Source organism: Mycena indigotica (genome assembly GCF_014461135.1).
Source record: "Mycena indigotica strain 171206Taipei chromosome Unknown Mind.scaff0006, whole genome shotgun sequence".
Taxonomy (NCBI): Eukaryota; Fungi; Basidiomycota; class Agaricomycetes; order Agaricales; family Mycenaceae; genus Mycena; species Mycena indigotica.
In genome coordinates this window covers 4614372-4629583 of record NW_023503005.1, presented here as the reverse complement: position 1 = coordinate 4629583, position 15212 = coordinate 4614372, and the positions used below count along the sequence as shown (strand labels likewise).

The window sequence follows — 15212 nt, the reverse complement described above, 5'->3', positions numbered from 1 at the left end:
CTCAAAGATACTAGGTCTACTCGTCATCCTGAAGCATATCCAAAACCTGGTCCTCCTCGTCTACACCATGACCTTCTGTAGAATCTGACTGATCATCCTCTTCTATTGCCTCAATTCGAGGTGTCTCCTCTTCTGCTTCTTCCATCGGTCCCCAGGCAGCCATCTTCGTTTCAGTGCCAATAGACTCCTCCAAAACGGTGGCATCAGAAGCATTCTCCTCAGACTCGGCCTCTGCTGCCACCTCATCTTGCAACAACCCACTCGGCCCAGCTTCAGGCGGGGCTAATAGCGATTGTTCTTGATCAACAGCCTCTTCATCCTCACTCGGTTTGGGATCTTCATCATCCTCCTCTTCTTGCCGTTGCCTCAAAAGTTCCTCTTCTTCCAGCTCTCGTTTGGCCGCCAGCTGGTCCGCTGTTGGCCACAGCACAAACTTGCCCTCCTCAATCAACACCGACATTTCTTTCGATGGCAATGGCGCAAACTCTTTGTCTCGCAACCTGGTAGCCTGCGATGTCCTGGCCGAATAGTCTGTCTCCGAAGAGTGCATGTACTCATAGTTGGGCAACAGAACGGTTCCCATCCGCTGCGTGGCACTGTACTGCTTGATACGCAGACGCGAAGTTGGCGCACAGATGCTCCGTAGTACCTATAGCCGTATTCATACTCCGATTGATACAAGACCAAAGCAAGCTTACCCATGGACCCACTTGCGCATGTCGCTCAGCCGAAATGCTCGTCGCAAACCCTGACAACGGCAAGAAGAACGTCCACGTAGGGACCTGATTTGGCAGCACTCCCGGCTCAGAGGAGAAGACACGTAGTGGACGTGTACCCGGCCGAAGTGGCCTGCCCTCCCTAACATGCGTTCGCTGATGTTCTGTCAACTGAGCAGGTCGCCGGAAAATCTCGTTGCAGTCTGCCAAAGGAAGTGGTAAAAAGAAGAAAAAACGCGTAGCCACTGACCCTGATAAGCGCATGGTATTGACCGAAGAACGTGACTTTCGAGATGGATGGCTAAATCGACTGAACTCGCAAAAGTCTTGCCGGCACAATTGTGCCAAGCACAAGTCTACAAAGAAGATTAGCAAGCATTGATGATCCAAAAGTAATAACCAACGAGTTTCTCGAGATGTTCATTCAGGACATGCGCAACGAGATGCCCAAGTGAATTCAACACTGACTCGCAGGCGTACCATCGACAAGGGATCTCCCCCAAACAGTCTAAAGCCCTTGACATCGCTGCAGCCTCATCGTCATCTAACACAGTCAAAAAACCAATCAAAGCAAAATCAAGATAGCGAACTTTGTACATGGTCATACCAGCCTAAATACGCGATGAGCCCGACTTTTTCTTGCTCAAAGACGAGCCCTGCGTACCTCGCGAGCGATTCTGTTTCAGCGTCGACAGATCAAGTAACGGGTGCTTAGGTACGGCCTTTTCTTTCCCCTTTGCCTTCCTAACTCGCTCCAGCTCACGTTCCGACTCAGTATCGTCGCCCTCCCCTTTCTTTCTGGCGGCAGACTGCTTTGCCTTGAACTTCGTAACCCATTCTGGAGCTGGCGGTATCAAGACATACGCCTTATTTTGTCGTCCCGATGGTGGTGGCGAGGGTAAAACAGGAATCAGTGGTGAAGAAGACTTCGAAATTGAGCCTCCATCGTCAGGAAGGAACAACGGGACACGATTAGGTAGGTTTGGTATGTGCGAACTTGACCCAGGGGCCTGCCCAGGCCGATAGGGGTTTTGCGTCGATAACGGTCGAGGAGTAGGCGCAGCAGGGTTGAAAACCGCAGTACCTGGGATTACGTGCTTCGGAATTGGCGCAGCCATTGGGAGCGATACGATTGGCTGTCCCTGAGCTGGGCCGGGGACAGGGGCTCCTTGCCCTGCGCTCATAATTGCTCTCCGTTTCGCAAAGCGCACATACTCATCATCGGCCTTGTATAATTCTGTCTTTCCCAGCGCACGAAGAAGGTCATGGGCAAGGAAAGTGGTGGGGACTTCTTTTGGCGTTCGCGGCAATGACGCGGGGGGGAGTGGTGGTTTAGAAGGTTGTCTTCGGGGTGTTCCTTGGGGAGGGTCGGTTGGATATCGAGCTTCTGGAGCATTTTTCGATGCTTGACTAGTCAAAACAACATATTCACTTCGTATCGTCGGGTCCAATGTTTTTGCGAGGACAACATGTGAACCCGTCCGACGACTCACATAGATCTGGACTTCGCCTTGCAACGAAACTAGTTGAGGAACCTCTGAGGGAGAAATCCATTCTCCGACCCCTTGCCCGACGATTCCAGCCGTTCTGAAAAAATATAGGAAACCCCCCTCCCTTTTGATGACACGAAGCTTAGTCATGGGAATGTCGAGGACAGCCTCACTTGCTACGGCTTTTTGCCAGTGGTTCAGAAGTGTTTGCAGCCTTGTCCATCGCTGTGAAAGATTTGGGAGGTGCTGAGACGTGGAGGGGACGGGTGTTGATATGCTGGCACTGGATGCAGCAGGAGGGACGGTCGACGATGAGGGTTGTGGTACTTTGTCGAACTTGAACTTCTGAACAGTGAATTGGGATGATGAAGGCGCAGTTGTCTTCTGTGTCGTGCTCGACTTGGAACTCCCGGGTGCTTGTCCTGCAGCCTTGGTCACCAATTTCGGGTTCGACCCGCTCGCAATAGCATTCGTTGGCGTTTGTGATCTAGAAGAAGCTTGCGATTGAAGCAGTGCAGTGTTCAATGCACTCGCTGGTGTTAAATGTGCGGGGGCCTTCACAACAGTTGTCGTCGCTCCAGCATGGGCCGCTGGAGGCGGGCCACCTTGACCACCATTCCGTACCGTTTGCCCATTCGCAATGCCGTCGGATCTATGTAACAGAGGCGCATCATTGGGAGTGGGGAGATTAGAGGAAGTAGGGATCAAATGCGAGGCCACTCCGTTTGACGGAGTTGGTCCCCTCATAACGCCGTTTCCCGTGGGCGTTGGCCTCCCATTTGATACAGCATGTATTGGTGAATTCTGTTGCGCATTCGTCATTGAAGGGACCCCCAGCTCTGCTCGTCGCTGTTGTCCAGAGCTGGATGCAAATGGGGAGATGCCGTAGCTGAGTTGATTCCCATTCTATTCCAGCACTTTTTAGTCGAGTGAGGGTGAGCTACCGAATATATACGCACCGAGGGCCCGTGAGATACCGTGACTTGGTGTTGTGGATAATTCGGTGGTAGTGGATTAGTGAGCTGCTGCCGGAAACGTTTAGTCATTGTCTGTGGGATTCAAGGGCATATTTCTAACAGGAGGGACTGGAGGCACTATTCGTTGGTTCGGGGCGGGAGTGTGTGGGGTTGAGGGATACTGTTGTTGAGATGGGAAAGCCGGATTGTTTGTATATGACCATTGAGCTGAGTTTCCGTTCTGTTGCGCAGGGGGCTGAAAACAAGTCAGACAAAGAAGTAAGCATCTTGCAATATTCGTACAAAGCGATCTGGACTATGAATTTCTTCGATCGTCGCGGTCGGCATTGGCTCGTAATGGATAGTGGGCGGAGGCGGCACAATGCCTTCGTCTAGCTGCTTCAAACGGAAACTAAAAGATCTCAATAACGTGAAAGAAAGGTGAGTGGGACACGCACGCAGCTTCTTGCGCTTGTTGTTGGTAAAACTGCCGTTGGTGATTTTTGAGACCTTGGTCGTTCTTTGCCTCCATCTCTGCGAGTTTCCTTTTGTAAAAGGAAATTTGTTCGATGTTGGCGGCATGTTCCTCTGGTGTGATGATATTGGGAAAGGAAACAGGCAGGTAAGCCTCGCCACGCGACATTGGCCGGTGGTTGAGAGCAAACCGCTTGATTTAGTACTCGTGATCACCTGTCAATCACTGCGATTTTCGTTCTCCGTCCTTTAGGCCGAGTTGACACAACAAACAGCTAAACAGGCGCTTCACACCACATTCTTCAATAAGAATCAGTGGTGGGCCTTGACAGCCACTTACAGCTGTACATATATATGTGGCTAATAGTAGGTGAAAATGTACACAACACTGTTAGTACACCCCAGAATGATCATACGACACCGTTAATAATTGACAATACTAGTACCCAAGCGCTGCGTCATTGGTTCGGGCCCACTGGCGGATACCATCGATAGTGAAGTGGAAGGAATGGGCATGTACAGACTAGGTCTGGGGGGTTCGCGTTTGCGGACTTGGTATTCGAAGCCTCCATTGGACCTCACTTGGACAAGATCCCAGATCAACCATGGACCCCAAGGGTAAGCCAGCACCTGTCCACCCGTGTATGTATAGGCCGAAATCTTACGAAGCACGGAAGGACGCGCCCTGTGCTCTGCAAGGCTGGCGACCAGCTCTTCAATGTAATCATACGAATCACCGAAATAGGCGATGCCTCTCTGTGCCAGCGCGACATCGGTTGCCCAAACTAGTGCACTTTGAAGCGCCTATCTCTGCCGCTGAACACATCCTCAGTGTCCTCCCTGCAACATTGGAAAGGCTACTTCTTATCGCCTATCCACTCAATGACTCGAGGTTCTTCAAACGACTGATCATTCCTGCTTCTGCTTTACTCCACGTACTGTCTCGTGTCGAATTCCCAGGTCTTCGTTCACTGGAGCGTTCGATGCTGATATTCCTGGCACCCGCGACTCTGATGCTCCCTTTGCACGCCGAGGCCACTACCAAGCTTCACAGGCTTACGTCGATAGACTAGTTCCTAGTCTTGCGGAACACAGAGCTCGTCCTTCTACGCTTCGCAGGATCTCGATTTATATGTGCACTAGTGCAGGGCCATCGAATTTCCCATGGGGACCATGGTTGATCTGGGACATTGTGCAAGTGAGGGTCGGCGGAGAACTTGAATACCAAATCCGTTACCGCAAAACCCCAAAACCCGTTCCGTATATGCCTCCATCTTCTATGTCTACGTTACCTCCCGGTTTTGACAGGGCCTTGCTGCGAGAAGTTCCGTTGCCGGAGCACATAATACAACGCTCTACTTAATTCCCATTCCATTTGAATGGGCGTGAATAATTTGTTTGTTTGCCAATACTATTATGCCACTGGATATCATCCTGCCGTCGACAAACAGCTGCACAGGCGGTTCACAGAACACTATCCGACGAATTGTCTATCCGACGGATATGATAGGATAGCATTACGCGGCACGGTCCCACTGAGGAACGCCGGTTTCCGGGGATTGGCCCGATATACATAGTACATAGCCAGTGCAGTAATACGAATATCTTTGTCCTGGGATTCCAAACAGTTTCCAAGTCGAGCTCACGCCCAGTCTCCCAAGCGCTGTAGAACCTAGTCTGCGAATGGAATCAGAATCAGTGTTAGCCCGTTGAGTCAAGGAAGTCGAGGAATCCTTGGTGGTAACCTGTAAATTGGAGTAGCATAGTAGACCTCCAGTACATCATATGCATGTTTTGCAAATATTGCTATAATTGTGAATCTCATTAGACGTCTACAACGCTGCGGCTCATCTAAGAAGCACAGTTTTTGAGAACTCAAGTTGTTGCGAGTGCGTAGTACTCATAGTATTAACAGGAAAACAGAGTTTAGATCGGACAAGGCAGTCCCCATACCATGATATGATTGCTTTTGAACTCCCTAGATGTCTCCATAAATTTTTATTGAGCATATCACTGGGCGGAGCCGCTTTATAATCTCATTCAACTCTCAACGATTGTGGTGCCCACGACCGCAGCAGAGCAGCAGATGTAGAAGGTCAAGTTCGCGACGCCTCCCAAGAGACCAGTTGAACCTGATATTAGATAGAGCTTATTCTTGAAGTGGTCGAATTTCTACAATCATGTCACGATGACCAATGTTTTTTTTTTTTTTTTTTTTGTTTCTGCACTTATATACCGCAACAAGTACACTAACTACTAAGACGCGGTGGCCGGGACGCCGGTTCCGTCTGGCCGCTCGGTGGTGGTGTGTGCCGGGTTTGGGATCAGAGCGGGATGTGACACCCTTGTATTTGTATTCTCATGTGCGCCCACACAACACCTATAACTCTGTCTTCCTTCCACAATCTCCCTCAATGGAGGCCATTCGGAAAGCCCTTGTCAATTCACGTTTTACACGCTGGATCCTGGGGCTCGCACGCTTCAAGGTGAGTCTTCTATGATCATCGATGCCTAATTCTCATCGCTGTGCTTAGTTTCGACTTTTCTCATGGCTGTGGACTCCTCGACATGGACAGGATGCTAATAATCAAATCAAGTCCCCTCGGCCTCCCAGTAATGGCTTGCATGGCCTGAACACTGACGTTTTCTCGGATATTTTTGCGCTACTGAATGGCCAGGATCGACGCGCATTAGCCACTGCTTCACCCCAGCTGCGCTCCTTGTTCATGCCACTTTTATTCCGTCGCATATGCTGGCAGCCCTTGTCTGCGCGCGGGTTTCCGCCTCCAACCCTGTGGTCATACATACGGTGGGTTCATTCTAATTTCGAGAGAAATGACACTCATCGTCGCTTCATTGACAGTATCTTTACTGTGCAAGGACGCAGCGGATTCTCCGGGTTCCAACAACCGACGCCTGCCGTGGACTACACGAAGGAACTCCAAGCCCAAATCACTTCACAGCTCAATGAGGCTCTTCCTTCGATGGCGAGTCTGGATGAGGTCCGCCTCTATAATATCCCATTCGGCCCATGGACAGAATTCATTGAATCGGTGCTTTTGACTTCAAGTGTCAAGCGACTGTTCCTGGCATCAGACCCTTGCGAAAACCCAAGTGAGGTGTCGCTATCGACTGTCTCTCGACTTTCGCACGTCTCGTACAACATGCACCGACCTTTACGACGCAATCCTGGTCCTGCTTACATGCGCTCTTACGGTTTCTACCATGAAGCAGACTTTCGATACCCTGCGGATCTTGCCGCAAGCGAAGGACGGCTGGCGCGCGCATGGCTAAATCCCAAAACTCTCGAAAGCTTGTCGATGCCTGGGGAATTCGTGCTCGAAGCGTTGGATCTCACTGTTCGCTGGGAGTTGATGAAGGAGCTCCATCTCGAAGGTGTTTTCCCCCTCAGCCCCAAAGGGACATCGGCAATGCTCGATGTTTTATGTGCCATGCCACGTTTACGAGTTGCCCGTCTCAAGCTCGAACAATGCAGTCAGGATACCGAATGTCGTGAATATGTCACGCAAGATGCATTGACAAGATTCGCCCACAACAAGAGTCTGCTTCCTGATCTGGTGCATTTCGAAGCCCCGATCTCTGCCAATGATCACATTCTTAGTGTCCTTCCTCCCACATTGGAAACATTACTTCTCATCGCATATCCCCTCAATGCGACGACTCAATTCAAACCGCTTGGCATCCCTGCTTCTGCTTTACTCCGCTTGCTCTCTGCCGCAGAATTTCCGACCCTTCGTTCACTGGAGCTATCTTATTCGACCAAAGCCGACGGAGAACTTTTGGCCGAGGAGGAACTACTCCAGGCCATTCCTCGAATCTTTCCTGCTTTACAACACCTTATGGTTCGACGAGATGCCCAGCGGGACGGTCCGGACGGTGTCCATTTTGCATTAGGGTGGGACCCAACTGTGAGTTATTCTTGCGAATTCATTGCTAGTAGTTCTAATTCATTCTTTCAGAGTCATTTTGAAACTCTCGTTTCAAAGCTTGCACATCTCGAAACGTTTTCATTCGACGCTGATATTCCTGGTACCCAGGAAGCAGACATCCTGCCTGCTCGCCATGGTTTTGTTAACTTCGCTCCCGCTAGCGAATACACGGTCCAGCTGGTCACTAGTATAGCAGAACACCGAGCGCGTCCTTCCAAGCTTCACAAGATTTCATCGTATAAGTGCACTGGTGGTGTGGTATCTGCATACCCCTGGGGACCGTGGTTGATTTGGGATATTTTACAAGTGGGGTTTGACCCGGATGGAAACCCCGAATACGAAGTCCGTAGACGCGAGCCCCCTCCTCCTCAATTTGATTCAAGATCACTCGGTATACCCTGGCGCCCTATCAATATGGTGTAAAAATCCTGCTTTGTACCCCGAAGGAACTCGTATGTCCACTTCACGGCTTGATGAATCATGATAACAATGGATGTCTTTTGTAGATGTCAACTCATGCGTTCAAAGCCGCTGCTATGACCGAAAGACTGGTAGTAACAAGGGTTGGGGATGTTCTTCAAATGTTTTATTGTGCTTAAATCGGCTTGAGAACCTATTGCACGTGTAGCAGAAAGAAAATTATATTCATCGATTCCCATTGAGGCGAGATTCGCGCAAAGGTATCGGAAAACGTAGGGAACAGCCTAGATTCTCGAGAGTCTATGAGTTCAGCCATGCCTGCGCCAGCCTCGTTCACTCCTGGTACGCGAAGTTCGAACGAGCTTATGGCGTGATTTAGAGGAGGGTAGTTGCAGGGCTGGTGCATGACACTGCATGTTGTACGAGACATGTGAGAGTCGACAGTTGTGAGGGAACAGCACTTGGAACCTTGCAGGGTTGTAATGCCAGAACTAGCCTTTTGACGCTTAGAGTCGATAAAACTACTTGAACAAGCTGCGGCCACGGTCCAAATGGGATAGAGCTGGACCTCATCCAAGTTGGTCATGACTCATGGAGGCCAGAGTCTTGAGCTGTGAGGCGCGATTCGTGCTTGGACTTCCGCAGTGTAGTGAGATTCGACCTCATTCAGGAATTGTGTAGCAGTAGTGTCGAACGTGTCGGAATCAACCATCTGACGAGTCAACTTAGTCAAGACTCACGAGTCAGGTGACCGTGCGCGGCCCTACACCCTCCATCATGTGCACCCACAACACGAGTATAATCTTGTTCTCCTTCTACGATCTCGCTCCATGGAAGCTTTGTGGAGAATTCTTGTGAACTCTCGCATTGGACGTTGGATTCTAGGGCTCAGACGATTCAAGGTTAGTCTCCGTTCACAGACGCTCACCGGTTCCCTTACAATGGTAGTTTCGGATTTTCTCGTGGTTGTGGGCCCCCATCAACGGCCAGGATACTACGAATAAAGTCGCTTCTCCCCACCCACCTCCCAACTACAGTCTACATGGCCTGAATACGGATATTTTCATGGAACTTTTTTCGCTGCTCAATGGGCGGGATCAACAAATGCTGTCCTCCGCTTCTCGCCAGTTACGGTCCCTGTTCATGCCCGCTCTATTTCGTCGCATAGAGTGGGCGCCGTTGCTCAAGCATGAGCTTCCACCGTCTTCATTATGGCCATACATACGGTAGAAAGCTCCAACCAATCTTGCCAACATATGTTGATATTCGTCGATAGTACTTTCGCTGTGCTGGGCGACAGATTCATTCGGACTCGTTTATTCGACAACGGGTATGAATCACACTACACACATCAAGTCCAAGTTCGAATAGCCTCGCAGCTCAAGGCCTTGACCTCTATGACTAACTTGGATGAGGTCCAGCTCTATGAAGTCCCATTTGGGCCGTGGCCACAGCTTATCGAAGTAATCATATCGACTCCAAGCGTCAAAAGACTAGTTCTGGCGTCGCATCCCTACTCAGGCCCAAGTCCTGTTGCCCTCTCAACGGTCTCTCGACTTTCACACGTCTCGTATAACATGCACCGGCCGCTCAAATACACACCTTCTAGTAATATCGCCGGCTTTTCTGGTGGCATCTACCATGACCAAACCTGCCAATACCCTGCGGACCTTGTCGCAAGCGAAGGACGCCTGGCACGGGCATGGCTCAATCCTAAAACTCTCGAAAGTTTATCCATGCCCGGCCAATTCGTGCTCGAGGCCTTGGATTTAACCGTTCGCTGGAACGCGATGAGGGAGCTCCACCTAGAAGGCGTCTTCCCTCTTGGTTCAAAAGGAGCTGAAGGGATACTTGACGTTTTACATGCCATGCCACGTTTACGAGTTGCCCATCTTAAGCTCGAAAACTCCAGCAACGATATCGGCTGTCGTGAATATGTGACGCAAGATGCGTTGTCGAAATATACCAGCCATCGTCTCTTGCCCGACCTCGTGCACTTCGAAGCGCCTATTTCTGCCGATGAACACATTCTTAGTGTCCTTCCTTCAACGTTGGAAAAATTGCTCCTCACTGCATACCCCCTCTTTGATTTTTTCTATTTTCAACGACTCGTCATTCCTGCTTCCGCCTTGATCCGTATACTCTCTCGAGCGGAATTTCCTACTCTTACTTCATTGGAGATTTCCTATTCGACCAAAGCAGATGGAGAACTATCCGCAGAAGAGCAATTACTCCAAATCATTCCCCGAAAGTTTCCACGCTTGCAACACCTCATGATTCGACGAGATTCTAAGCGGGACGGGCCTAACGAAGCCCGTTTGGCGGAGGGGTGGGACCCAACCGTGAGCTATCTATTTTGACTCTTTTCGATAAGCCTTAGTAATTGATTAATGCAGCGTCCCTTTGGAAATCTTCTTTCTCAACTTTTCCATCTCGAAACCTTCTCATTCGACGCTGATATTCCTGGCACCCGGGACGCTGATGCTCTATCTGCACGCCGAGGCTACTACCACGCTTCACAGGCTTACGTCGATAGACTAGTTGCTAGTCTTGCGGAACAGAGAGCTCGTCCTTCTACGCTTCGCAAGATTTCGATTCATATGTACTCGGGTATCCGAGATACAACGAACTACCCATGGGGACCATGGTTGATCTGGGACATTGTGCAAGTGAGGGTCGGCGGAGAACTTGAATACCAAGTCCGTTACCGCAAAGCCCCAAAGCTTGTTCCATATATGCCTCCACATTTGATGCCCACGTTACTTCCCGTTGTTGACAGAACCTTGGTGCGAGCAGGTCCCTTGCCGGACCACATAATGCAACGCTCTACTCAATTTCAATTCCATTTGAATGGGCTTGAATAATTTGTTTGTTTGCCAATACTATTATGCCAATATCATCCTGCCGTTACAAACAGCTGCACAGGCGTTTCACGGAACACTCTATCCGACGAATTGTGAATCTTATTCGAGTCTACAACGCCGCGACTCATCATCCAAGAAGCAAAGTTTTCCAACACTCGAGTTGTTGCGATTCAGAGTGCGTGGTACTAATAGTAACACGAAAACAGAGTTTACATATAGAAGAACACGGGGTCCTATTAGTATGGTGTAGAAACCCTGTAGTTTGTACCCCCGAATGTCTACTGCACGACTTGATGAATCATGATAACGAAAGCTGTCTTTTGCGGGTGTCAACTCCTGCGTTCAAAGCCCTTGTTATGACCGAGACTCGCAGTAACAAAAGTTGGTGTTCTTCGAATGTTTTATGGTGCTCAAGTGAACCCATTGCACGTGTAGCAGAAAGAAATTAATATTCATCGATAGCTAAGAGACAGCAAGAGAGACAGCGATTCCCATTGAGGCGAGTTCCGCGCAAAGGTATCGGAACACGTAGGGTACAGCAACGACATCGAGGTCGCCGCCTTTTGATGCGCGTCCAAGGACGTGTTGCGAAGTAATGGCAACGTGTAAATCAGCTTTTGGCGGTGGAGTGGCAGCGTCTCCGTTCGCCAATGCGGCCCTTTGACGCTCGTCATCTTGCTCCGCAGCTGCGCGACACACGCGACAGTATTCCCCACCCGGGCCAGTGGGGCGGATTGAACCAGAGGTGGCGACTGAGCCGAGACTGACGTCTTCATAGCCAAGAGAAATCAGGCTGCCGCATGTCCGACACACCCAGGCAGTCGAGTAGTCTGAACAGTTCATAAGGCGATCTTGGAGGAGGAAGGAAGTCCCGTGAGCAAGCAGTGCATCACGCTCCATTTCCCCGAATCGGATACCTCCAGCGCGTTTGCGGCCCTTGACAGGTTGACGAGTAACAGGGTCAACAGGGCCAGTTGTTCGAACCTGAAATTTATCAAGCACCATGTGTCGTAGGCGTTGGTAATAAACAACACCGATGTAGATGTCAGCCGCAAATTCCTGGCCGGTGATGCCAGAATACATCGGTTCGTTGCCGTAGTAGTTGTACCCGGCAGCAAGAAGCTGCTCGCCGAAATAGTCGATTGCAGTGTCCTCCTCGGTGAATTTGAACGGCGTCGCGTCCTGTGCCAGACCATGCATTGCCCCTGCTTTACCGGCCATACTCTCGACCAACATTCCAATCGTCATTCGACTGGGGAACGCGTGAGGGTTAATGATGACATCAGGCTGCATCCCGCTCTCGCTGAAAGGCATGTCGATCGCGGGCCATTTCTGCGAGCAGACACCTTTTTGTCCATGTCGTGATGAGAATTTGTCACCGATGACAGGTGACCGCGTTATTCGTAACGTGACCTGGATTTTCTGCAGCTCGGAATCTCCGGCGTCCGAACCTAAGCAGTTGATTGAACATTGAACGACTGTTGAGTTTAACGGTACCTAGCATCCGTACTTGATCCACAATCGCCATCTCGTCACCTTTGTACTTGGCAAACCGCGTTCGTCCGGTCGTGTCGTCAATGTAACCCGCTATTGGGTCGCCAGTGGAGAGATGTGCACCAACAAAGGGCAGTCCGTCTACATCAAGTGTCTGCAGACAATGATGAGGGTCGTCCTCCGGTCTTCTAGTGATTTCTTTGCCCAAACCGAAATGCAGCTGTGCAGGGCCAGTCTTTGTAGATCCTGGCAGGTCGCGTAGGTCAACTACTTGGGACTTGTATACAGTCCCGTAGCCAAAACCTCTTTCGTGAGCAGACTTGTTGAGAATCATCGCGTCCTCCATGTCGTAGCCCGTATAGGAGATGACGGCCACAATGGCGTTGGTTCCATTGGGGTAGGCGTCCATAGCATAGGTGTTGTGGAGGGCAGGTCGAACGACTGGTGTCTGTCCTGTTTGGAGACGGTAGAGTTTATTGTCTGTCCGATGTTGCAGAGCGGTCGATGGTGTCCCCATAGTTTGTTTACCCATCTACAGATCGTATTATTAAGACGCAAAAGGTGGGAAAACAACCATACCTGACACTGGTAGATGTTACGGGGACTCTGGTTGAAGTCCGAAAACGGTGTCAGATTTGCCAGAATCGACAAAAAGTTGGTCGGGTTATGCTCGACATGGGAGGAGGTGCCAACCTCGATCTCCTCCGGAGTGCAAGCGATGTCCATATAAACCTGCTCAAACGGTCCAACCTGATCGTCTCGGCCGTTTGCAAGATACTTCACAGGCCTCATCATCCGCGACCGCGAAGAGAACAAGAACAGGCCAGGGTATTGTCCGCCCCTTGACTCGAGAACCAATCCAACTTCAAGATCCAGAGGTATATCGTTCAGACCCTCCGTCTTCCATATTCGTAAATTAGTTGCGAGTTGTTTGGCAACGGCAGGCCGTGCCCAGCCGATAACACAACCGTCGAGTTGAACACAAATGTTCTTCCGACCATCAACAGACGCAGCGGAGAATGCCTGGGTCATACCATGAGCGGAGAGGACGGCGGGGATATGCCCGACAGCAAGGGTGGCGGTAACAATTCGGCAAGTTCGGGAGAGATGATTAAGGAGACCGCAAGGAGAACCATCGGGTGTGTGAACAGGGCAGAGGAAACCCCAGGCTTCGGGAAGAAGTTTACGGACAGTGGTCGTTTTAAGTTCGGCGAAGAAAGCACCACGGTGAATACATCGAAAGTGACTGATGTACCGTAACCAGTTGAGCTTTTCAGCAACAATGGTAAAGCCTGATGCTTGCTGTAGGTCGAGACCTGTGGGTGAAACGAGGTTGCCGGTGGCAAGGAAGTTGGCGAGTTTGGCGCCAATGTCGAAGCTGATCTTACTCAGAATCTTCTGAAGATATTTCTCTACAGTGCACGTTAAGATAGCTGCAAGAAGAGAGAACGTTGGTCATACTGTCATTGAAGTCGACCACGACATCGTTCCGCACATCAAGGCTGATGCTCGTTCGGATAGCATTGAGGATTTCTTCTAACCTTTCCTTGATTATCATTGCGTAAAGGTGGCCAGGAAGAAGAACTTCTTGGTGTTGAGGAGAATCGGGATTGTCGGCGCAGCATGAGTTGGACACTAAGGCGTATAGCTTGCGGAGCATAAAAATTAGCATGCGGTATTTATCGCGCGGGTTTTCCAGGTGGACGAGAATGAGTTTATTGATTAGATGCGCTCCTACTGCAGAGTTGGTCCAATCCTCCGGGGTGTTTAGAACGACGCGGAATTTATCGCCAAGGTATTCGAGACATTGGTCGCCAGTGCTCAATGTGAACATCTTGAAACTGCGTAAAAGCAGCTCAACGCGATCGCTTAAAAAGGTGTTGCCGTAGTCCTGCATCATGACGCCCTCGAATATTTCCTTGTCTGATGCTCCAACAAGAGCTTTGAGGACGAGCATGATGGGAATAACATATTCCTGCTTCCGCCAGCTAAAACGAAGCATTGCACTCCCATTAGAGAGGTAGTGCAGTGTGTTTGTGACTGCGGTTTCGTCTGGGCGAACGCAACGGATTTGAACGGCGTACTGTGTGTATGAAGGTCCACGAGCAGCAAATGTGGGTCGAAGGAGGGAAATGACATGATTTCGGCGGGGTAGAATGAGGTACCGGATGAGACGCTCGTTTCCATTGATGATAAAGTAGCCACCGAACTCTTCCGGCTCTTCATGCTTTTTGACGAGGTCTGCAGAAGACATTCCGGCGATGTTACATCGCACAGAGCGAACCATTATTGGGACGAGACCACATTCCTTGTGCATTTCATGTCTTTGACCTTGGGGGTCATTCCAACAGAGTTTTATGGTCATTTTGCCCCGATATGAAGTTAATCGCTCTCTTGCCTGTCATCCTCTTCAGTAAACTGTTGGAATTGATAGTTTCTGACGTGCCTCAGCAGGAAATACTTTGCGATTGATGGAGTGTTTGTCTTTCTCCGGTACCATCGGTCGTCCAATTGCAACGTCCTCAATCCAAACTGTCGAAACCCGTATGAGCTGTTGTCGGTTAGAAAGCTTGATTCCACTCACATTGCATTCGGTTGCCCCAAGAACCACTCTCCTTCCCACTCCCATCGAACACTACACGCTTTCCAATGCTCTCTACTCCAAGGGATATCAACCCGCGTCGGTCGCCGTCGTCGAAGAGATTGTTGAAAGATTCGATGTGTGGGGCGACAAACTCGTTGAGGATGGAGTATGTCGCGCCATTCTTCGGCGGATTCCTGAATGCCTCTTCGCGAGCAAGCGTATTGAACGTAGGTGGCCTTCGCGGCGCAGGCATGGTCTGCCGCA

At 50.3% G+C, this 15212-nt stretch overlaps 5 protein-coding genes across 5 annotated transcripts; 3 read left to right on the top strand and 2 right to left on the bottom strand.

Moving 5' to 3' along the window:
• Positions 1 to 16: 16 nt before the first annotated feature.
• MIND_00786000 (uncharacterized protein) lies at positions 17 to 3805 on the bottom strand (the record flags this gene model as incomplete). The annotated part of the gene is made up of 10 exons (XM_037364547.1): positions 17 to 649; positions 699 to 919; positions 967 to 1072; positions 1121 to 1260; positions 1307 to 1327; positions 1381 to 3112; positions 3166 to 3231; positions 3284 to 3418; positions 3466 to 3574; positions 3621 to 3805. The coding sequence occupies 10 exons, from the start codon at positions 3803 to 3805 to the stop codon at positions 17 to 19; spliced, it is 3348 nt and encodes a 1115-aa protein (XP_037220191.1).
• Positions 3806 to 4012: 207 nt separating this feature from the next.
• Positions 4013 to 4709, top strand: MIND_00785900 (uncharacterized protein; the record flags this gene model as incomplete). Its single annotated transcript, XM_037364546.1, has 5 exons — positions 4013 to 4026; positions 4080 to 4100; positions 4164 to 4254; positions 4314 to 4356; positions 4402 to 4709. The coding sequence occupies 5 exons, from the start codon at positions 4013 to 4015 to the stop codon at positions 4707 to 4709; spliced, it is 477 nt and encodes a 158-aa protein (XP_037220190.1).
• Positions 4710 to 6050: 1341 nt separating this feature from the next.
• MIND_00785800 (uncharacterized protein) lies at positions 6051 to 8009 on the top strand (the record flags this gene model as incomplete). Its single annotated transcript, XM_037364545.1, has 4 exons — positions 6051 to 6122; positions 6171 to 6445; positions 6500 to 7565; positions 7617 to 8009. The coding sequence occupies 4 exons, from the start codon at positions 6051 to 6053 to the stop codon at positions 8007 to 8009; spliced, it is 1806 nt and encodes a 601-aa protein (XP_037220189.1).
• An 818-nt stretch (positions 8010 to 8827) lies between these two features.
• On the top strand, positions 8828 to 10870 carry MIND_00785700 (uncharacterized protein; the record flags this gene model as incomplete). The annotated part of the gene is made up of 4 exons (XM_037364544.1): positions 8828 to 8908; positions 8955 to 9232; positions 9283 to 10348; positions 10403 to 10870. Exons 1-4 carry the CDS (start codon positions 8837 to 8839, stop codon positions 10868 to 10870), a joined length of 1884 nt encoding a protein of 627 aa, XP_037220188.1. The 5' UTR covers positions 8828 to 8836.
• A 462-nt stretch (positions 10871 to 11332) lies between these two features.
• MIND_00785600 (DNA-directed RNA polymerase subunit beta) lies at positions 11333 to 15201 on the bottom strand (the record flags this gene model as incomplete). The annotated part of the gene is made up of 6 exons (XM_037364543.1): positions 11333 to 12321; positions 12368 to 12896; positions 12944 to 13776; positions 13826 to 14762; positions 14811 to 14896; positions 14949 to 15201. 6 exons carry the CDS (start codon positions 15199 to 15201, stop codon positions 11333 to 11335), a joined length of 3627 nt encoding a protein of 1208 aa, XP_037220187.1.
• Between the last annotated feature and the right edge of the window lie 11 nt (positions 15202 to 15212).